Source organism: Peromyscus eremicus, unplaced genomic scaffold (genome assembly GCF_949786415.1).
Source record: "Peromyscus eremicus unplaced genomic scaffold, PerEre_H2_v1 PerEre#2#unplaced_71, whole genome shotgun sequence".
Lineage (NCBI taxonomy): Eukaryota > Metazoa > Chordata > Mammalia > Rodentia > Cricetidae > Peromyscus > Peromyscus eremicus.
Window position 1 is genome coordinate 326,998 of NW_026734312.1, and position 23,040 is coordinate 350,037.

General features: G+C 40.1%; 1 protein-coding gene across 1 annotated transcript in view; it reads left to right on the forward strand.

Annotated features, from left to right (window-relative positions):
* LOC131901301 (GRB2-associated-binding protein 2-like) overlaps positions 1–21,575 on the forward strand; it is a 40,572-nt gene extending 18,997 nt beyond the window's left edge. Inside the window, exon 2 of the mRNA XM_059252504.1 lies at positions 20,620–21,575. Coding sequence (XP_059108487.1) covers positions 20,620–20,985 — 366 coding nt within the window. The 3' untranslated portion in view covers positions 20,986–21,575. The remainder of the gene's footprint in view (positions 1–20,619) is intronic.
* The last annotated feature ends 1,465 nt before the right edge of the window (positions 21,576–23,040 follow it).

Below are 23,040 nucleotides of genomic sequence, written 5' to 3' on the forward strand. Positions count from 1 at the left end.
GTTGGGAGTGATTGGTCATTCACGGGTTTTTTTTTGGGGGGGCATGATAAAATGTTCTGGAATTAAATAATAGAGATATTTATGTAACATTGTGAATATTCAACAAAATTGAATTATATGCTTTAATTTTATGGTACATGGAGTAAATTTTATGGTATATGAGTTTTATGTCATTTTGTAAATAATAGGAAAATGGTATGTATAACTTTACCTAAGTAAGTTTGGTAATGTATGAGATTAATAAGTTCTGTAGAGGACATATTAAATAAACTGATACCATATGGTGATATGTCTCTAATTAGGAGGACTGAAGTTTAAGGCCAGTTTGGAATATATAGGGAGAAACTATCTCAAAAAACAAACGGTGACTCACCGGATAAAAGCACCTGCCACCAAGACTGGCAAACAGTTCTATCCCTGAGACCCTCATGGTAGAAGGAGAGAATTGACTCTTGTATGTTGTCCTGAGACTTCTGCATATGCACTGTGGTGTAGCTAGAGTTTTCCTGCCTGGCCCACGGTCAGGGCAAATCTCTCTCACCTGCCAATCCCATAGCCGCTCAGACTCGACCAAGTAAACACAGAGACTTATATTGGTTACAAACTGTATGGCCATGGCAGGCTTCTTGCTAACTGTTCTTACAGCTTAAATTAGTCCATTTCTATAAATTTATACCTTGACACATGGCTCGTGGCTTACCGGCATCTTCACATGCTGTTTGTCATCGTGGCGGCTGGCAGTGTCTCTCTGACTCAGCCTTCCACTTCCCAGCTTTATTCTCCTCCTTGTCCCGCCTATACTTCCTGCCTGGCCACTGGCCAATCAGTGATTTATTTATTGACCAATCAGCAATACACTTGACATACAGACCATCCCACAGCACTGTGGCACACATGCATCCCAATTTACCCACCCCACCCCACCCCCATGCAATCATGGGCACATAAACACATAATACACATATTTTTTAAATGTTAAAAAATAATAAAAAAATACCAAAAGAGAATAAAACTCTGAATAGCCTTATTTAAAAATCTAAATAGCACTGTTTAAAATCATTTAATGCCAATTTTAAAACTTCCATTAAGAAAACTCCAGGCATGTATAGCTTCTCTGAATTCTAGCCAGCACCTGAGAAAGAAATCATTCCCAAAATAATGGAAATAAATGCAAAGGATCTAGAATAACCAAGCAACTTTTTAAAAAGAGGAAAGCTGGAAGACCCAACACTATCCATTTTAAGGCTTGCTATAAAATTTCAGTAAGATATTGTGGTACTGGTATAAGTATATACTTGTGGTACAGGTATAAATAGAGAGAAAGATCAATTGAACAGTAGAGTCTAGAAATAGATGTACATACATTTCATCAATGAATTTTCAACAAAATGCAAAGGTAATTTGATAAAGAAGATAATTTCTTTCCAACAAATGGTTCTGGAACAGCTGGATATGGGGTGGGGGGCAAAGAACATGATCCTTTACATTATCTACAAATGTGCATCAGATAAATATAAAAGGTAAAATTGTAAGATATATAAGAAAATAAGGCAGGAAGGCTTTGACTTTGAGGTCGGAAAAGGTTCTTAGATAAGGCAAATAAGACAGATAAAACCTTGAAGTCTTTTTTTAAAATGTTAAATTAGTCTTCACCCAGCATTCAGGAGACTGAGGCAAGGAAAATTATAGTGAGTTTTAAACCAGCCTTGACTATAGAATGAGATCCTGTCTGAGAGATGGGGTAGTGGGGAAAAGGAGCCAGGAGAAGAGGAAAGGAAAGAAAGGGTGCTTCATCGAAGTCAAAGACATTTTTCTTTAAAGGATATCAATGGCAAAATGAATATAGGCATTTATTGTTGATTAAAAATTTAAAAAAACTAATTAGAAGACCAAAAGGCAAGCCAAGGTTGAAATAAAACATTAGTCCCCTTTAAACACACACACACACACACACACACACACACACACACACACACATACACACACACACACACACACACACCCTGTGCAGTTTTTGTTAATTCTAAGGATGGGCTCTATACAAAACATGTAAAAACAAACTTTTAAAGGCTGATTTTATGTGAAGGAGTGTTTTGCCTGCATGTATGTTTTGCCTGTGTGTATGCATGTGCATCATGGGCATGCTGGTACCTACAGAAGTCAGAGGAGGATGTTGGGTCCCATGGTAGTTACAAATGATTATGAGTCACCATGTGGATACTGAGAATCAAACCCAGGCCTTCTGTAAGACTGTCTAGTCTCTTAACCACTGATCAATCTCTCTAGCCCCTAGAAATCTTGTATAATTGAGTAATATGACATAACATAGAAAGGAATCTGAACTCTTAAGATGGCTGAATTTTATTGAACACAAATTATACCTCTATTAAAAAAATAAAACCAGGAAAGGAAGGATGAGCCTGGGGCTGTTCTAATTCTGTGTATAGGCCTCCCCTTATACACTAAACGAAAATCTTCAATGGCTCTCAGAAGGGCTGTAGAATAGCCTGGATGGGAATATTTTTTAACTATGTATACACTCCAACAGTCAGAGTACAGTAAATTGGGGTTGCACAGAGTCAGGTCATTTACTTGATTACCTGACTTAATCACCTGGAATTAGGTTCAATCCCTCCTTCCATCTTTTGAATGACTACCTCCATTTTCACCAATGTGACCAGCAAAGAAAAGCAGACGCCCGAAGAGCTCCATGCCCAGTTCATTTGTACCTTGGAGGCACTTTTTAATACCTGCTCATGACCAGTACATTCCATTGTGTATTGTATTCAGGTGGGCAATACAAAGGTGTCCAGAAAACATTGGATTATGTGATATGTTCATGTATATGCAGTCTAGACACCTTAAGAGACTATCCAGAAGCTCTCCCTTACGTAATTCAACCCTTGTCTTTACTTGTAGTCTTACAGTGTCAGAAGTTAAACAGGCCAAACATGGGTTTGACATAGATGAGAAAACAAAGGCCAGAGCAGGAAACTGTTTTCCTTCCCAGGTTCATATTCTAGGGACAAAGCTAGAGTGTAACCCAAACCTCCAACCTCCTGACCACATTCTCAGAACCACATCCCAGCAGTCATCACTGACAACAGTCCTCGGATATTCTGTACTGGATTCTTTGAGTTTTGTATTCATGGACTCCAGAACTACCAGGACTGAGAATTCAGTGTACCTACTTGCATTTTGGGTAGGTCTCTGATCCTGATTCACACCAAATTTTAAATACCACTATTGCAGACAGTGCACTAGTGAGAGGATTATGACAAGGCTAGAACACAATCAGATATACTTAAAATACAGAGTCTGATGTGAGGGTGGGGTTTGATTCAAGAAGTCTCTGTTCCCAAGGGAACTATTTAGCTGTATTTATGGACATTATTTGTCTGCTTTTCACTTAACTTTGCCCAGTTTTTCCTGGTAACCTTTGCTTAATTCAGTTTTTAAAATATGACTTAAATCAGACCATTCAAGGACACGACAGTGGTGTTCCTCAATGGAATGACCTTTGTTTCCTCCAAAACTCAAATGACTGGCAACAGCTTATGTGTTGCTTTGTTAATGGGAGAGGTAATTCCATTAATGGGTTTTGAGTCCTGTGCAGGAAGGTTGACCTGGTCTTTCAAAAATCAATCTCCTAGGATGCAATGTAGTTACTGACAGAAGGCTCTTTGGCTTCCCAGATATGATCTGCTCCCCTTCATATGTGTCCAATTCACCTGGACTCTTTGTCTTTGATGTGGTGTTATAATAGCCTTGTCTCAGAAAGATAGCTAGGATTCTCTTCCCATCTGAAAGTCGTAATGTAGCCCACCGAGTCATTCAAGCTGGAAACCATGGAGTTTTCTGTATTCTTCTGTAGCCCTCCTATTCAGTTCACTACCAGGATTAGGCATTGCAGTCTCTGAAGTCTATCCTGGATTCTGTACATTTTGCCCCTGTCCTGGTCCAAACTGCCATTATTTCCTCAGTAGTAGTCTAGCTAAGCATACTTACATTCTGTCGCTGCTTCAGTTGCTTCAGGCCAGAGTGACCTTTCACAGTTGTAGGTAGAAAAACATGGAAAATCATTCTGGTCTCATAATGTATGAATTTTTAAGATTATGTATTAATATGTGAAAATTCCCTTATATCTTTTGTCTTATATTCCTCTCAATGGAAACTATTAGTAATTAGTTTAGAGTGCGTTTTTAAGTATTTGTAAGTTGTGCGTATGTGTTATATACACGTACATATGTGTTTATGTGCATATAAATATGCGTATTTATTATAAACAAAAACTGTACTGCATTGTTCTCAAGCCTGCATCTTTGGTTGATAACATACCGATTTATTAATTCCTAATCCCTATTGAGGGATTGTGTTCTGTCAAGTTAAAGTCTAAACTTCATGAAATGCGTACAAGGCCTGCACCTTCCTTTCCTTTCCTCCTGCGGCCTCTCTCTTTGCTTATTGTGCTCCTGCCGTGACCCCTGTGGGCTTCTCCCTGGGCCAAGCTTGCTTTCTCTCCAGTGCCTTTGCATATGCTGTTCCCTTCTGCCTAGGCTGCTCCCCACTACATGACACTAATTCCCATGTAGTGGGCTAGTATGTCCTGGGTCCTTCACAACACACATACTCTATCATACCAAGCATCTTATAGACTGTTTTCCATGAATTTTTAACTCCCTTCCCCTACAAAATATGTGGTTATGCTGATTAATAAAATAATTGGGTTAATTGACTCATAGTAGCTTTTCTTAGTTATTAGCAAACACTAAAAAGTATATTGTTCTGTAGAAGAAATCTCATATTTTACTGCATAGTAATATTTGGCACTGAGAACAACTGAGCCAGCATATAAGACCCTTTTTTTAAATTCCCCCAACTACCTTTCTAGCCTTAATGTCAATGATTTCCTTTCCCCATCAATTTCACCAAACCTGGCTTTATACTTTGAGCAGACCAGATTTTAAATATGCATTCATTCTCATATTCATATATTTTAGATTCTGTGTTCACTAATTATACTACTCACTAAATTTTTGAATCCTTCAAATCAATCTGTACCATGTGCCTGATTATTTGTGCCTCTTGAAAATTCATTTATGGAAATCTAATCCCCAGTATGTTAGTGTTAAGAGATGGGCCCTTGGACAGTGATTAAGTGGGTCAGAAGACAAAGCAGTCACAAATGGTAGCCATGCCATTGTAAAAAGGCTTGAGAGAACTTACTGAGCCCCTTTTACATTGAAAGTACAATCTATTATGAACAGGCCCACAACACCCAAACTATTGATATCTTGATCTTGGACTGCCAAGCCTGCAAAACTGTGAGCAATAAATTTGTGCTACAGTCACAGGTATTATGTTATATCAGTGCAAGTGGAGTAAGACACTGCTTTCACAGTCAATCCTAGACTACAAGCACATGTCTAGAGCAGTGGAAAATTAGAGCTAACTGATATGCATTTTCCCTGCTGATACGGAACAAGACAATACCCTGCTTTGTTATTTAACTCTCCACTTCAAATAAATGTTTCTTCATGGTCCATTTAGTACAATGGTTGTGTGTGTGTGTGTGTGTGTGTGTGTGTGTGTGTGTGTTGTTAGTGATTCTTACGCTTTTTGTTAGTGATTCTATTAAATACTTCCAATGCTGAGGTGTTATGTTATGTGTGTCTAAGCAGAAGACTGGGATGTGTTTTACTGAGAAAAGAATTATGTTCAATAAGCTTTGTTCATGCTGTTGACCCGAGTTTTGTGCTAATAAATCAACAATATATATTAAATAAGGTGTCTATGAACAGAAACACTGAGAACAAGGATCATTTTTTTTTAAATGTAAAGAGCTGGTACATGCCTTTAATCCTAGGACTTGGGAGGCAGAGGCAGGCCAATGTCTGAGTGCCAGGCCAGCCTGGTCTACATAGGAATCCCCAGGACAACCAAGACTTCATAGTGAAACCCTGTCTCAAAAACAAACAAACAAGAAGTGTAAGTACAGGCTCACAGAAGCATAATCCTATATTTCCCCTAGAGTAATGATTCAGTAGTCACTAGTTCATTGCACTGACTTTACTAACCATAACTTCCTAGAGTATCAAGAGTCAATTTGACTCATTCTCTTTGCTTGAAAATTTCTCCCTGTAACATTTTTCTTTAACTGGTAGAACATTCCATCTTTTAAGGTCCAACCCAAATATCATCTCTAATAAAGTTTCCCTGACTCTTCCCAGGCAGAATAGGCTCTGAGAACCCACAAATTTTGTTCATGTCACTGATCCAGCACCAACCTGTATATAATGAGTTACACTACAGATTGCGCCTGCCTATCCTTTCTGAAGTCCCTAAGATCTTAAAAAGCCTGACACTAGTAGATTGGATAGATGTGGTGAACTGTTAGAAGAAAGGGAGAGGAAGATTTTTGTAGGTGAGAGAAGTTTAAATGAGAATCTAGCTACCTGAGCCAACAGATCCAAGGAGAGACTTGGCTCAAGAGTGAGTTTGATTTAAGACTCAGATTTCATCAGGAGTCATTTCTGTCCTACTGCCCCCCTCCTATCTCCACCTCCATCCCTATGTAGCTTAGACTAACCGAACTTTTGATTATCCTCTTTCCTACTTCTTTACCACACCTGGCACAGGATTCACCATAGAACTCTGCTCTCTCTGGGTTAACTGTTCCTAGGTTGCAAATAGCAGTCCCTGAATTTCAAGCCCAAATCACCACAGCCCCCTGTGCATTGATAGAGAGAGCTTGTGTTAACATATAAAATGGTGCTGGAGTTGGATCTTAATACCACTGAACTAACTTGGTTGTGTGCTGATTGCCAAGCTAACCACTGTGGCTCATTGGAAGTTCTTCCCATACTTTATGGTCTACCACTATAACCTATCGTTATTGTTGTTTCAAATATAGAACATGAGCTTTTCCTGGATGTCCATTGTGTTTCTGATGTCTATGAAATACTACCTCATCCAGGGTAGGTATGACAATACATTAACAGGTTAACTGTCTGAGAGCTTTGGCTTTATTCACTTTTCCTGTTTTTACCAACAGAAAAGCAAACAGATATTCTTTCCTTTTGCTCCTTAATTATGACTATCACTGTTATCTAGTATACTATGAGTTCTAAGTACTGTGCTAAATGCTGAGATAAAAAGAGTCCTGACCTCAGTGTAACAGTCTCATGATTAGATAAAGCTAATTCTGTGTTCATCTGGAGCCTGAGAGAACCTTTATAACAAATAAGTCAGGATTAAGTAACTATACTGCCTTCTCCTGGGGGTTCACTTCTCATGTGCCAGTTAACTTTGTACTGAGAGCTGACACCTGAATTCTAGTCCTGCTATTGTCTTCTGTAATCATCAGTTAACTATAAACTTGAATATTCTCCAAAACTCTCTGGCCAGTGTTTCTCAAAGTTTATCAGAAGTTTGTCTCTATCTCCTTAAGCTCTTTTCTGGGCTCTCACTAGACCTCTAGGATAAGAAGATCTGAGGCTGTGATGTTTGTTAGTTGTATAGCATCTGAACTTTTTTTTTTCCAATTTATGAAAAGGGAAGTATGTTTACCATGCCTCACTGGTTTAATAATTAAATATCATAAGGGACAGAAAGCACATGGTATGTTGCAGGAGCTCAGGAAATGCTTTCTTTGATTCCCTCAAAGTATGAAGTCCCTGGAGTCCAGAGCACTTGAAAGATTCCTAGAAGAACATAGCTCTAGAGCCGTTCTGCTCTCGGGAAGAATTCCTCCAGGAATGTATTCTCTCCATGCTTATACTGGGTATAATAAGACAGAAGACTAGCCTGATGTACTTTACACTAAAATAAATTAGTATATAATTGTATTCATAAGTCTGATCAAATCTGCTGTCTATGATTGCTTAAAGTAGAATTCCAACCCTGTCGTTACTTGGAAGTCTGGAGGGTGGGGGTAGATTTAGAGTTAGTTATGGTGATTTTTTTTTTTTAGGAAAGCAAGGAGATTTTTAAAGATAAAGTATTTTGAGTTATATGTATTAGAGTTGATGTATTGAGGTGTGGTAGCCTCTGTTACGTTTTGATGGACTGTAATCCTAACTTGACAGGCATCTCTTGGCTTATTGGCAGTTTTTGGTTTTACCTTCATCAGAAAGAGGGAAGTTAAAAGGACACACCCATTTCTAGAAGTTATGCAAAACTCTCTTCCAAGGAATGCCTTGCCCTTCTACAAGTTTAGCCGCAGGATCTGGAGAAAGATGATTGGAGGCACTGAGAAAATTGTAGTCATCAGAGAAGAGTTCTGTTATCTGGGGTATAGTACCTAAGGCAAGGCAGAAGATTGTGGAGTTTAAGAAATATTTTCAACTGCCAGGAAAGAAAGTAATGTGTGAAGGTTCTGCCTAGCTTGGCTATTCAGAAGAACACAGCTCTTGCTTCCAAGAATCTGAGTAATCTGGTTAAATAAGGTATTGCGATATCAGATTGTCTTAATGAACACCATAAGAGGCTGTCCAGGATAGAACAGACTTCAGTCTCTCACCCATTTGTTAAGCACATCCTCCTAGAACACCTTCTACCTCTCTTCCTATCCCTTCTACTTTATCCTAATCCAGGGCTTAGCAAACAGCCCTGCACCACTCTTTGGGAATAGTTTTGTGAATACTCAAGCTAGATCTGTTTGCTTGTAAATTGCTGTGTTCATGCTACTGTAGATTTGAGTAGCTGTACCAAAGACTATATGCCCTATAGTCTGCCCTTTATGGGAAACTTTGTTGATCACTACTCTAGGCTGTCTCTTTTTCAGAATTTCCAGTATTAAACATTCTCTAATTTCCAGAGAGGGTCTAAGAAAATCCTTAGTACTTCAAGAAGAGTTCTGTTTTCTTTGGTATAATACTTAAGGAAGAATAGAAGAATCTGGAGTTTTAGAAGTAGCCTGAACTGGCCGTCTCCTGTGACCAGATTGGTGCCTAACCTAATTGTCATCAGAGAGGCTTCATCCACCAACTGATGAATGATGCACACCCACAGCCAAACAGTAGGCAGAGTTCTGGGAATCCTGCAGAAGATGAGGAGGAAGGATTATAGAAACCAGAGGGTTCAAGGACACCACAAGAAAACTCACAGAATCAACTAACCTGGGCTATAGGGGCTCAGAGACTGAACCGATAAACCAGGGAGCCTGCATGGGACTGACCCAGGCACTCTGCATATATGTGACAGTTGTGGGACTCTGAACAGTTGGAGCAGGGGCTGTCTCCCATTCTTTTACTGGCTTTTTGGAATTCTGTTCCTCATACTGGGTCACCTTGTTAAGCCTTAATACAAGGGGAGATTCTTAGTCTCACTGGAACTTGTTATGCCATGTTTTGTTGATATCCATGGGAAGCTTGCCCTTTTCTGAATAGAAATGGAGAAGGAATGGATGGGGAGGGGTGCAGAGGGGAGGTGGGGGGGAAAGGGCTGGGAGGAGAGGAGGGAGGGAGGGGAAACTGCGGCTGGGATGTAAAATGAATAAATAAATAAATTTATTTTAAAAAGCAAAACAAACAAAAAAAATTTCAGGGCTGAAGCTAAAAGGGCCTTTAGGAAGTTCTTCCTTAAAACAAAAGACAACTTCCCTGCAGGAACATGCCTAGTTCAACTTTAATGTGTGAAATAACCTAAAAACCAATCAAGTTCTTGTTTCATGTGTAAAGCAGAACACTCATGGGTGATTCCAGGGAATCTCATTGGAGGCTGATATACTAGGATTTTTTTTAGATCCTTCACCATCAACAGAATACTTAAAATGTGATCTAGCCATCCTAAGGCTCAACTGGGGCCTATTTTAATTTTCTAGTTGCCAAAGAGCAATAGGAGGAAGTCATAACCTTGTTCTGCACATGTACAGACCTAACCCAAAGGACAGACAGGATCACATGACATGCACTCTGCTCAACGGCCGGAGTGTGATGCAACTTCCAGGTCATGTATACCCACATTTGTGTCTCTGTGGTCTGGGAAATTGTGAAATGCTTTGTTTTCTGACTAGATTTGGGCACAAAAGGAAAACAGTCACTTCTGTTTCATCAGAACAAGTGGTGATACCTACTTGATTCTAGACACAAATTCTAACTTTATTTTTTTGACAGTATATCTATCTTATGTACTTCTTTAAGCATTATCTCTTCCTCTCTGTCTTGATTATTACTATTCTATTTATTTCATATACTCATTTTGGTGGTTTTTGAGTTTGGTTTTTCTGGTTTTGTTTGTTTGTTTGCTTGTTTGTTTGTTTTGAGGCAAGGTCTTGACTGTTTTGAGGCAAGGTCTTGACTGTATTGCCCAAGCTAATGACCCTACTGTCACATTATTCTCATTTAGATTACCATTTTCTCAACTTTCAAAATAGATTGGGTTTTGTTGTTGTTGGGTTTTTTGGTTTTTGTTCTTTTTTTCTCTTACTTATTTATCTTTCTCTGGTTCACCTTCCTTGTTGCTAGATGAGCACTATTTGACATTTGAACAAGTAGGTACAGAGCACTACTTAACATTTCTTGCTGCTGTGCACTTTGCAGTGGCCCCCAATACCGATGAAGATGGGGCTTCTTAGGGTGGTTCTGAAGGCCTTACAGGGCCTCCAAGCCCTTCCTTTCCTCCCTTCTACAGTTAAGAGACTCACCGAATTTTCCAAACCTGTCTTATCTTTTTTCCCATGCCCAGGCGTTGTTCGTACTGTGTGATCTTTTAAAGAAGACTTTCTCCTTTCTTTACAGCCTTCCTGGTCGTTTATAGTCATTCATTTCTCTCTCCTCTGTGTCCCTCCCTTTCCCCCTTTTCTCTCCCTTCCCCCCTGTCTGCCACTGTCTCCAGAAGTTTGAGTTTCTGTTCCAGTGATCTGCTAGGACATTGTGTCTCTTTTTGTGATACTTTTAAAACACTGCTTCTTCTTTTAGGGCTGTACATTAATGCCTTATCTTCCTGAAACTTGATAAATATTTTAAGTCACTTAAAAGGAATGTTTGTGTCTTGCCTCTCTTCTTTATCCCACATAGCATAGACCACAGTTCATCTTTGTTTTCACTGACTACTTAAAAACGACAAAAAAACCTTGTTGATTCGTCATAAGACAAAAATTTCCACATATTTACATTCTTTTTAAAGATTTATTTTTTTTATTTGGAGGGGGATCTGTGTATGTGTTCATGCACATGTGCACAAAAGTGCCCACAGGGGTCAGGGTCAGATCCCCTGGAGCTGGAGTTACAGGGGACTATGTGTCACCTTGTGTGTGCTGAGAACCTAACTCCTGTCCTCTGGGAAAGTGACAAACACCCTTAACTGCTGAGCCATCCCATTCTTTATTTACTTTTTAAATATTTTATAGCTTTGACATTTTACTTTCAAATCCATGATTCATCTTTTGTTACTGTTTTGTTAGCCTATTTGTTTTTCATGGGAGGTCTCCCTGTGTGGGCCAAGTTGGCCCAGAACTCATAATCCTACTACTTCAGCCTCCTCCTGAGCATTTGGTATTATGGGCATATACTACCACTCCTTCCCCAGGTCCTTTTTACATGGATTCTCGGTTTCTCCAGCACCATTTGTTGAAAAGGCTGTCTGTCTTCCATTGAATTTCTTTTACACCTTTATCAAAATCAGTGGGGCCAGTAAGATATTTCAGTGGATAAAGATGTTTTTACTAACAAACCTGGCAACCCAAATTTTATCTCCAGACCCTACATGATGGAAGGAGAAAACCAACTCCTACAAGTTGTCCTCTGACCTCTACACTTGCACTGTGGCACACATGCCCCCCCCAACAAATAAATGTAATATAGAAGTAAATAAAAATAAGTGGGTATGTCATGTGGTTCTAGTTCTTGGTTCTCTGTCCTGTTTCCTTGTTCTGTATGTTTGTAGCTCTCCTCCAGTACATATAGTCTTGATTGCTAGAGCTATAGAACATTTAAAATACGTGCACTGGGGCTGGAGGGATGACTTAGTGGTCAGAGCACCGGCTGCTCTTTCAGAGGACCCAGTTTCAATTCCCAGCATCAACATAGTAGTTCAAAACCATCCACAACTCCAGCCAAGGGCACCACACACATAAACACACATGGTACACAGACTAAAAACACTCATAAAATAAATTTTTTAAAATATAGTGTCCTGATTCTATCCATTTTAATCTTCTTTTCCAAAATTGTCCTATCTATTTTCATCCTGTTTTCTTTCCATATATACTATAGAATAAGCTTGTCTATATCAACAAAACTTTCCATTGGGATTTTTATAATTATTGCGGTAAACGTGTGTGTGTGTGTGTGTGTGTGTGTGTGTGTGTGTGTGTGTTTGGAAGATGTACTGTATTGATTCTTCTAATGTGTGGTGTGTCTGTTGAAACATTTAGGACTACTTTGACTAATTTTTTCAACATTATATAGTTTGTAACATACATGTTCTGCATGCACAGTGTTTTGTTAGATTTATACTTTTCATTTTTTTTAAAAAAAAATTGATTATAAATGATCCTGTGTTGTTGTTTTTTTTTTCTTTTTTCCTTGTTTTTGGTGCTGAAGGTTGGACCCAGGGTCTTATTCATGGTAAACAAGCACTCTACCATTGAGGTATCCACCCAGCTCCAATGTATATTTTTTATTGTCTATGCTAACATTCATTGCTAGACTAGAGAATAAGTAGTCTAAAAGTAAATAGATTTTTTTTTTACTTAATCTTGTATCCTGTGACCACAATGTTCTCAGAATTATTTTGCAATTATTTGTGGATTTTCAGCATAAATAATCATGTCATCTGAAAATAAGACAGTGATTTTCTTTTCTTTTGTCTTTATCCTCTTTTTCTGGTCTGTATGTTTCTTATATCTGTTTCCTCCTTTGTCACATGACTAGAACTTCCAGCACGGTGTTAGAAGTGATTGTCTTTGTCTTGCTTCCAATTTTGTCAGTCTTTCAGAATTCACTGTAACCTATAACATTAGATACTGGTCTTTTTATGCAATTTATCACATTCAACAAGTTCCACTATATTCTTGTCTTCTGAGGTTTTAAATGAATGCGTATTCTTTTCTGCATTGATGCAACATTGTTTTCAGCTTTAGCCTTTCTATATGGTGGGTTATGTTTGTTAATTTCAAGTATGTCTTGCATGTACAAATCAGCTCTACCTCCTCATACTAAGCCCCACTTAGTTACCTGGCTCTTTGGGTTACTGAATTGCATTTAAGTCCGTAATCCACTTTAATTTTTTTTCAAGATTTTGTATATATGATAACAGTCCTGGAAAACTTTCTTTTTACAGAATATTCAAGACTTGTGTTTCCATATTGTCTTTGCATTATGTGTTAGTAATCCAAGAGTAATTTTTCATATCTGTGTCATGGGCATTTTCAGCTAAAGCTCCCAAACCCCTTCATAAAAATATTTATTATGTGCACTGCTCAGAATGAAAGGGCAGAGCTAAAGAACTCAAATCATGGAGATTCCATCACATACTTTTATCTTATTCTCTTTTCTGTGATCCTCTTGCATACCTTTTTTATTTTCTATTATAAAAAGTTATTTTTAAATTACACCTAGTAAAAGGAAAAAATTATGTACTCATTGAATGAAAAAATGCCAATACATTTTTGCTGAGTTCCCATATGTTTACACTGTGCCAGGTACCTGGTGGCCACGCTGAACGTAGTAGCCTCAAGAGACTCAAAGCTTAAAGTAAATAAGAGCGTACAAACAATTGAAATGCAGATTTGGAGAAAGAAATTCCCAAGTCCATGGTATTAGAAGTTTAGATATCCTTGGTTTTCTGTTTTTCCATAAGAAGTTGAGTATTATTCTTTCGAGGTCTGTGAAGAGTTGTGTTGGGATTTTGATGGGGATTGCATTGAATCTGTAGATTGCTTTTGGTAAGATTACCATTTTAATTATGTTGGTTCTACCTATCCATGAGCATGGGAGATCTTTCCATTTTCTGATCTTCTTTAATTTCTTTCTTCAAGGACTTAAAGTTCTTGTATGCAAGTCTTTCAAGCTAGGAAACAAGGAGGACCCTAAGAGGGATGTATTGATCACCTTGGGAAGGGGCAACAGAGGAGATCCCAATGAGTAAACTGGGGATGGGGGAGCAATAGAGGGTAGGGGATGGGAGATGAGAACATGAGGGGACTGGATCGTTGAGCTGGGGGAGGGATGGAGTGGGAGAGCAATGAACGAGATATCTTGATAGAGGGAGACACTATGGGGTAAGGAAGAAATCTGGTGCTAAGAAAGTTCCCAGCAATCCACAAGGATGACCCCAGATTAGACTACTAGCAACAGTGGGGAGGGTACCTGAACTGGCCTACCCCAGTAATCAGATTGGTGAATACTGTCACCATAGAGCCTTCATCCAGTAACTGATGGAAGCAGATGCAGAGATCCACAACCATGTACTAGGACGAGCTCTGGGAATCCAGTCAAAGAGAGGAAAGAGGGATTACATGAGCGGGGGGTAGGGGTGTGGGTGGGGTGGGGTGAGGGTGTGTGTTAAGATCATGATGGGGAAATCTACAGAGACAACTGAACAAAGCTCAAAGGAACTTTAGACCAACAGCTGTGGAACCTGCATGGGACTGGACTAGACCCTCTGCATATGGGAGACAGTTGTGTAGCTGGGTCTGTTTGAGGGGCACCTGGCAGTGTGATCAGGATCTATCCCCGGTACATGAGCTGGCTTTCTGGATCCTGTTACCTATGGTCAGACAACTTGTTCACCCCTGATAAAACAAGGAGAGGCTTGGTCCTGCCTCAACTGAATGTACCAGGCTTAGCTGTCCCCCCACGGGAGAACTTACCCTGTTGGAGGAGGGAATGAGGGTTGGGGGTTAGTGGGAAAGGGATGAGAAGGGGATCTGTGGTTGGTATGTAAAATGAATAAAAAAAATTTTAAAAAGGAACACACAAAAAATAATAAAAAGAGTAATAGCTTTTTCATAAAAAAAGCTTAGGACCAGAAGTTCTTGCTATATCTTTAGCATCAAGAACAGTGGTTCTCAACCTGAGGCTTGAATTACCCTTTCACAGGGGTCACATATCAGATATCCTGCATATCAGATATTTACATTACAATTCATAACAGTAGCAAAATTACATTTAAGAATAATAAAAATTTTATGGTTGGAGGTTACCACAACATGAGGAACTGTATTAAAGGGATGCAGCTTTAGGAAGGTTGAGAACCACTGCTCTAGAATGTTGCCTGGTCTGTAAGAACACCAAGAAACAGAGGAGAGCAGTTATGATAGAAGAGGGATGTGAGCTAGAGACGGCCTTACCTGCTGTGTCATGAATACACCAGCATTTTGTAAGCAGCTGTTTATTGGCTTGTACTACTTCCTTGGAAGGAGAACCTGATATATATAGTACAGCATATATTATACAGTGTATAATATAAAGTGTACAAATACTATGGTACATTGAAAAGGAGGTTTAATAGGTCAGCTGCTGCTTGAGTTAAGTATTCCCTCCAGTGCCTGTCTCTCTGGAAAGGGCTGTCCCTAAATCATTGATGTTCAGGTGCAAGTATGAACAAATACACAGAGACATCTCAAAAAGAAGAAAATGATGTTTGCTATGGGTACTTTAAGAGCTTCCCAGGTTGTCCTTCCAAGGAGTAGTATAGGCCAATAAACGGCTGCTTACAAAATGCTGATGTATTCATATATTCATATATGTACACACACACACACACACACACACACACACACACACACACACACACGTACACTCACTCTATATATAGCTGTATACAGCACCTACTGGGTACATCTATACAAGTATACAGAGTTTCACAAACAATGGCCAGGACAAGATTTATGTGACTATAATTAAATGCCTTTTATTTTTATTTTTCCTCAACTTTATTATATATGGTAATACCTCAATTTTAATTTAATCTAAGGCTTATCAGACCTCATGTAGAGTCCCCTTGACCAATTAAGTGCCATAAGGACTTTATGCTAGAAAGCAATCAAGTAATGAACATATTTATTGATTGCTATTTAGGTGCTAAGCAGTATTCTAAATACTGTGACTATAGCATGGGAGTAAGGAGGTGCATTGGTTACTTTTCTATTGCTGATAAAAACACCTTTGTCCAAGGCAGTTATGGAAGAGTTTGTTTGGGCCTATGATTCAAGAGGGATAAAAGTCCATCGTGGGGGAAACATGGCAGCAAGTGACAGGTGTGGTAGCAGGAGCAGACAGCTGAATGCTTATCTCTTCAGACACAAAGAGAGAGATCAGACTGGGGATGGGGCAAAGCTGTAATCTCTCAGAGCCCACCCCCAGTGACACACTTCCCCCAGCAAAGGTACACCTCCTAAACCTCCCAGACAGCACCACTAACTAGGGACCAAGTATTAACATTTCTGAGCCTATGGGGGACACTTCTCATTCAAAACCCCGCAGAAGGGAAAACAAAGGAGAATGAAAGGGTCCCTGTGCTCGTGGCGGTTCCATTCCGGGAAGTGAGTGCAGACAGTCCACAGAAATGGTGTGAGTGCTAATAAGACCAATGACACCAGTGAAACCTGATGAGGAGAAAGAAGAATGTGAGTGCTTGCTAGGGGAGGGGGTGGGGAGCAGCTTCTCAACAATGTGAAGTGTGGATACACACCTGAATAAAGAATAAGGAATGGGAACACTGGGAGAAGGCACATGTGTCCAGAAAGAACAACTAAAATTAAGAGCCTGAGGCAGGTATGTGCCTGGTAGTGTTTAAGGCCAGTGTGACAACAAAATGGACAAGATTGACATGAGATAATGACAAGAGGTTCAGGCATAGCAGGCTATGTTTGTGAAGAAGGGAAAAGAGAACAGCAGCCCTCAGTCCAATCCTCAGCACCATGAAGAGGGAAAAAACAAGAGGGGAAAAGCGGCTTATGTAGGATCACAGTTTAGAGGTTTCAGTTGCTCCTGTTGTTTTAAGCTATAGTAAGAAAGTACCTTGTGACAGAGACACGTGTTAGAGCAAGCTGCTGTCTTTGGCCAGGAAGCAAACAGAGAAGAGAGTCCTATAGTCCCTTCAAAGTCACGTCACCAATGACCTAAGTTCTCTCTCTTGGCCTTATTTCTTAAGAATTCTACACCCTCCCAAATAGCATCACAACCTAAGACCAAAACTTTGGAATTATCCAAGACCCAAATTGTAACTTAGGCTAAAGGGCCATCATAAAGGAAATTGGTTTTTACTCTGAGTGGATGGACAGTGATTTCATGCAGAGAAGCACAGCCTACCTTGATTTACATCCTATCCTGCTTTCTGACCTCACTTTCATGAATAGATTGTTGAATGGAATCATGAAGGGTATAAAAATCAATGCAATTATGGGATAGTGAGATGGTGTATTTGCTGCCAAGCCCAGTGACCTGAGGTCAATTCTTAATAGGCACATAGTAGAAGGGGAAAATTGACCCCAGCAAGAAGTTGTTCTCAGACATATACATACATACACACGTGCGCGCTCGCACGCTCGCGCACACACACACACACACACACACACACACACACACACACATTGTAACATGCACACAGTTCATACATACAGACACATAAACACACAATGAAATTAGAGAACACCAGGGAAGATAAGGAACAGATATTTTGAACTCTTTCACTGACAGAATTTGCTGATAGATTAAATATTGAATATGAGAATAGTTGCCTTTGACATAGGAAGGATGTTATAGCCATAATTAAGATGGGAAAGATTATAGGGAAAAAAATTAGTCTGAGGGATATTAGAAGGCCAAATTTTGGAGGTAGATAAGAGTTGAGACAGAGTCTCATCTTGTATACTAGGCTGGCCTGGTCGTCACCGTGTCAAACTGGCAACAATCCTGTCCTAGACAAATGCTGAGATGACAGATGTGAGCCACTATGCCTGGTGGAAGTTCCATTTTTAACATACTAGTTTTGAAATGCTTAATAATGGAGAGTTGGGTATAGGACTCAGGTTCCTCAGATAGGGTTAGGCTGGGGCTGACATTTGGAAATTGCAGCAAGTAGATGGCTTTGATCCAACGGTGAGTGTAGAAACAGTCCATCTGAGAACTGAGCATTGGAACATTCTAGGGCTTAGAGAATAGGAAAAAAAACAGCAATGGCATCTGGAAAAGCAATACCAAGTGGGAAATTGAGAGTGGATGCCAAAGCCTATCAAGAAAGTGTGTCAATAAAGGTGACACAGTGAAGGTGTGCCAATAATAGACCACTGTAAAATGTTCCTGAGAGATCACAGTAAGGCCCAAGAACTAGTTAGCAGCACTGGAGTCTTCACAGCCTTTGATACAGTATCCCAGAAGTAGTGAGGAGCAGCCCGATGAAAGTACCTTTCATATGGGAGAAGACAAAACCAATAAGCACAGTGCTATAGAAACTGAAGCTTAAGTGAAGAGGAATTGAAAAGCTGAGCCCTAGTCAAAGATGAAGATGGAATCATGACACCTTCTACCTTTTTCCTGAGATGGTGGAAATGATTCTCGCAGGGAAGGATGAAGCCACTACTCTGGAGAGGGCACGGTTTTTGAAGCGATGTTCCAGGTGGGTGAAAGGGTGTGTGCCTAGGGAAGAAGGCTGCTATAAATTATTAAGAGATCTGCCTGTACTCTCCAGTACCAGAGAATGCCGCTGTGGAGGCAAGTGCATTGGTAAATGTGGCACCGGATCTCTTTTGATTGTATTTCCTCATGAAGTTTTGGAGATTTAAAGAGAGAAGATCAGAGATAGTTGACAAAGAGCACAAGAAAGTCCTGGACTAGGTCAATAAGATGGTTGGGCATTGTGAGTGGCCTGTGTGAAGGCCCAGGAAAGGCAATCTGCAGCTAGCTATTCTACTTTCCCTCTACCTTGCATAGCTATTATCACTTGAGGACAGGTAGAGTAGGCAGAACACTAGACTTAGCTGGAGGTTGTGGTTTTGCCAAGTAAACAAGAGAAATGGAAAAAGAAGCAAAGAAATTATAAGGAGGGATCAAGAGCGTTGATTTCTGAAGAGATTGAGGACAAGGATAAAAGGGGAGTGTGAAGTATTGGTAGAATTAATATAGCTCCCTGAAGGTTGAAGGAATTGTGATGATGATGATAATAATAATAATAATAATAATAATAATAATAATAATAAATTATTGACATTTATAGTACTCTGGTTCATTTGCATTAAAAAGCCCTCTCATAAATAGGGTAGATGGTGATAGTGATGGTTATGATTCTCATTCTGTAAATAAGGAAAGATCCAAAGAAATAAGTAACTTAGTTGAAAAATCATGCAATGAGTCTGTAGTAGAGCTCAGACTCAACCCAAAGCTCTGTAACTGTATTTAGTTTTTGGTTGTTTAGGGGTTTATTTTTTATCACTGTGTATCAATTCTGCTCAGAGTTTATTCAGTCATTTTGAAGAGATACAGTGTAGAAGACAGCATAAGAACATATGTAGTCAAGTTTTAAATTCCATAATATGGGATAATATATGACATTTTTTCATTCAGTAATATAGATGGAATGCTTGACATGAGCAAGTAACTACCATGAGTCTTAGGAAAACTATGTCAGTAAATAGGACTGAAGACGAGGGGAAGGCCCTAAAGGTAGATACTCAGAGAATTCCCACAAAGATTTCTCAGCAGTGATTTTTCAACTAAAGAGGCATACTGTAGGAAATTAGGAAATTTATTTCTCTGCTACACTTGGTATAACATTGTTGCTTAACTCACAGTGCCTTAATCTGTAAGCTAAGATTTTTATGGCTTTGCAAGTACTCCCTAGCCTGATGTTTTGTAAGTATGTATCTAGTCTAAAGGAGTAGCTGCACTACTCCTGTTCTAACATGTTCTAAAACCATCTTCCATTATTGAGCTGAGGAATCTGAAAGGGAAATGTAGGCCATGAGTACCTAAAGGGTCCAGCAGTCCCTAGGTTAATAGGCATGAGTCCAGGGGGCACCAACTGAGATTTCCAGGCTCTTGTGTCCCAGAATAAAGAACTGGACTAGCGACACAAGGATAGTGATAGAAATAGAGACAGTTTATTAAGAAAAGAAAGGCACACTGAGAATGAAGTGAGCTAGAGAGCTGGCACAGGTCCCAGGCCCTCTAGCCTTGACAGTCTGGATTCTTTATAGGTAACATATAACGCTCTCCTTCTTCCTCATTTAGAGAGCTTGAGTTTTAGGCATTTGTTTTTTTGTTTTTGTTTTTTGTTTTTCTTGTTAGGAAATGCTCTTGTTTTATTACATGTAGCCAATGGCCAGAGGTTCCCAGTCTTCCTTTGTCAACTGGCTTCTTTTATATGATAATCTTAATTATTTAATTACATGTTTATTTGCTGGAGCACAAATACTATGATGCATATGTGGAGGTCAAATGATAACGTTCATACCTTGTGGGTTTTAGGGATTGAACTCAGATCATTAGGTGTGGTGGCAGGTACCTTTATCCACTGAGCAATCTGATGAGTCCCTCACATGATGATCTCGGAGCCTTTCTCTCCAGGCCCTACCCTGTCATACCCATCCTCAATCAATGGTATGTGAGGACCTGCTAAAAGCTTTAAGATAACTAATGGCATTTTCTCCTTCTTTCTGTGTCTCTGATGATTTAGGCCTGGAAGAAACGCTGGTTTATACTGCGGAGCGGCCGGGTGAGTGGCGACCCAGGTGTTCTGGAATATTACAAGAACGAGCACTCCAAGAAACCCCTGCGGATCATCAACCTGAACTTGTGTGAGCAGGTGGATGCAGGCCTGACCTTCAACAAGAAAGAGCTGCAGGACAGTTTTGTGTTCGATATCAAGACCAGTGAGCGCACTTTTTCCCTGGTGGCTGAGACAGAGGCCGACATGAATAAGTGGGTCCAGAGCATCTGCCACATCTGCGTCTTCAATCAGGCTGAGGAGAGCACAGGTATGAGAGCAAGTACAGCTCTTTCCCAAGAGGACTCTACTGAGACCTCGGGTTCCTCTAGCTAGGAAAGCTGGCCCTAGTTAAGATTGCTTTTTTGGCACAAGTGATTGGCAAATGGGGAGAGTATAACAGAGTTGGCCTGATATAGAGGGACCTCCTGGTTCTAATACTGCTCAAATGGAGAATCAAGAAAGGTGAGGGTCACGATGATACTAATGATGTTTCAGGTGCCTTGATGCTTCCAGCATTTGTCGCCTCACAACCATTTCTCCCACTCCCTGTTTAACACACCTTGCCACCTGTCAGCCATGCCATAGGAAAGATCTCCCTTGGATCACACCTCTGGTCCATTTCTGTCTGTTCTGTTCCATCTATTTCAGATCATCTTACAGTTTGCTTGCTTGTTTCTTAGGCATCCTTTGTGGTTATTGATACATAGTCTCATGTTCCTTTATATCCACTTGAGGACAGATAAAAGGATGAAATGCTGAATTTATGTTTGAGTTTTGATAGCCCTTTGTTAAAAAGTACCTCAACTTGTGTATCTATGTTTTATGTGTGGGAGGAGTTTGAATACATATCCATGCACATTTAGCAGCCAAAGGAACATTGGGTATCTTCTTCTATCACCCTCTGCCTTATTCATTAATATGTAAATATCTTTTCTTCTTAAAAAAATCTTCCCGCCGGGCGGTGGTGGCGGCGCACGCCTTTAATCCCAGCACTCGGGAGGCAGAGCCAGGCGGATCTCTGTGAGTTCGAGGCCAGCCTGGACTACCAAGTGAGTTCCAGGAAAGGCGCAAAGCTACACAGAGAAACCTTGTCTCGAAAAACTGGAAAAAAAAAATCTTCCCACTAGTTTCAGAACTTGCTAGTATCTCGTATTTGTAAGTCATAACTGTGACTTTTTAATTACGAAAGTTTTATGACCACTATAACAACATCCCTAAGCACAGTCTCTTTTTTGTAGTTTTTTTTTAATTATTAAGAGATTTTCTATTCATTTTACATACCAACCACAGATTCCCCTCTCCTCCCTCCTCCTACCCCTCAGCATTCCCCTCAACCCATCCCCCATTCCCACCTCCTCCAAGGCAAAGTCTCCCATAGGGAGTCAGCAGAGCCTGGTACATTCAGTTGAGGCAGGTCCAAGCCCCTCCTCCCTGCACCAAGGCTGCAAAAAGTGTCCCACCATAGACACTAGGCTCCAAAACGCCAGTTCACACACCATGGATGGTCCCGATCCTACTGCCTGGGGGCCCCCTAAACATTAGGTTCAAGCTAAACAACTGTCTCGCCTATCTAGAGGGCCTAGTCCAGTACCATGGGGGCTCCTCAGCTATTGGTCCACAGTTCATGCGTTTCCACTAGTTTGGCTGGTCGTCTCTGTATATTTTCCCGTCATGATCTCGATGTCCCTTGCTCATAGAATCCCTCCTCTCTCTCATCGGTTGGACTCCTGGAGCTCAGCCTGGCACCCAGCTGTGTATCTCTGCATTTGCCTCCATCAGTCACTGGATGAGGGCTCTATGATGACAGTTAGGGTATTCAGCCATCTGATCACCAGAGTAGGCCACTAATCTTCCCACTAATTTCAGAACTTGCTAGTATCTCATATTTGTAAGTCATAACTGTGACTTTTTAATTACAAAAGTTTTATGACCACTATAACAACATCCCTAAGCACAGTCTCTTAATAAAATGCCGCAAGTATCTGCATGCATGTAGTATTTTTAGCATTAAAAGGTGTGGTTGCCTCAGTAGAAAAATAGAAAAGGAAATTAACCCCAGATCACCTTAAATGACTTACAATCTAGGAAAGTAGGACAGAATGCATTTCTTCTCAGAAGCAGTGTGTTGGGCCCACAAGAAAGAGCCTCAGGTAAGGATCTGCTGCACACGCCTGACAGCCTGGGCTCTGTCTGAGAGACTCACAGGAAGAAAGAACTAGCTCACAGGAATGTCCTCTGACCTCAAACTCACTGTGGCGTTCATAATAACAGTAATTATTAGTTGGTTATCATTTTGTGGTGTTGGAAACTACACACAAGGCCTTTGTGTCTAGGTCAGAACTGCTATTCAGCTGTAGCCCCAGCCCTTATCATTTTTTTCTACAAAGT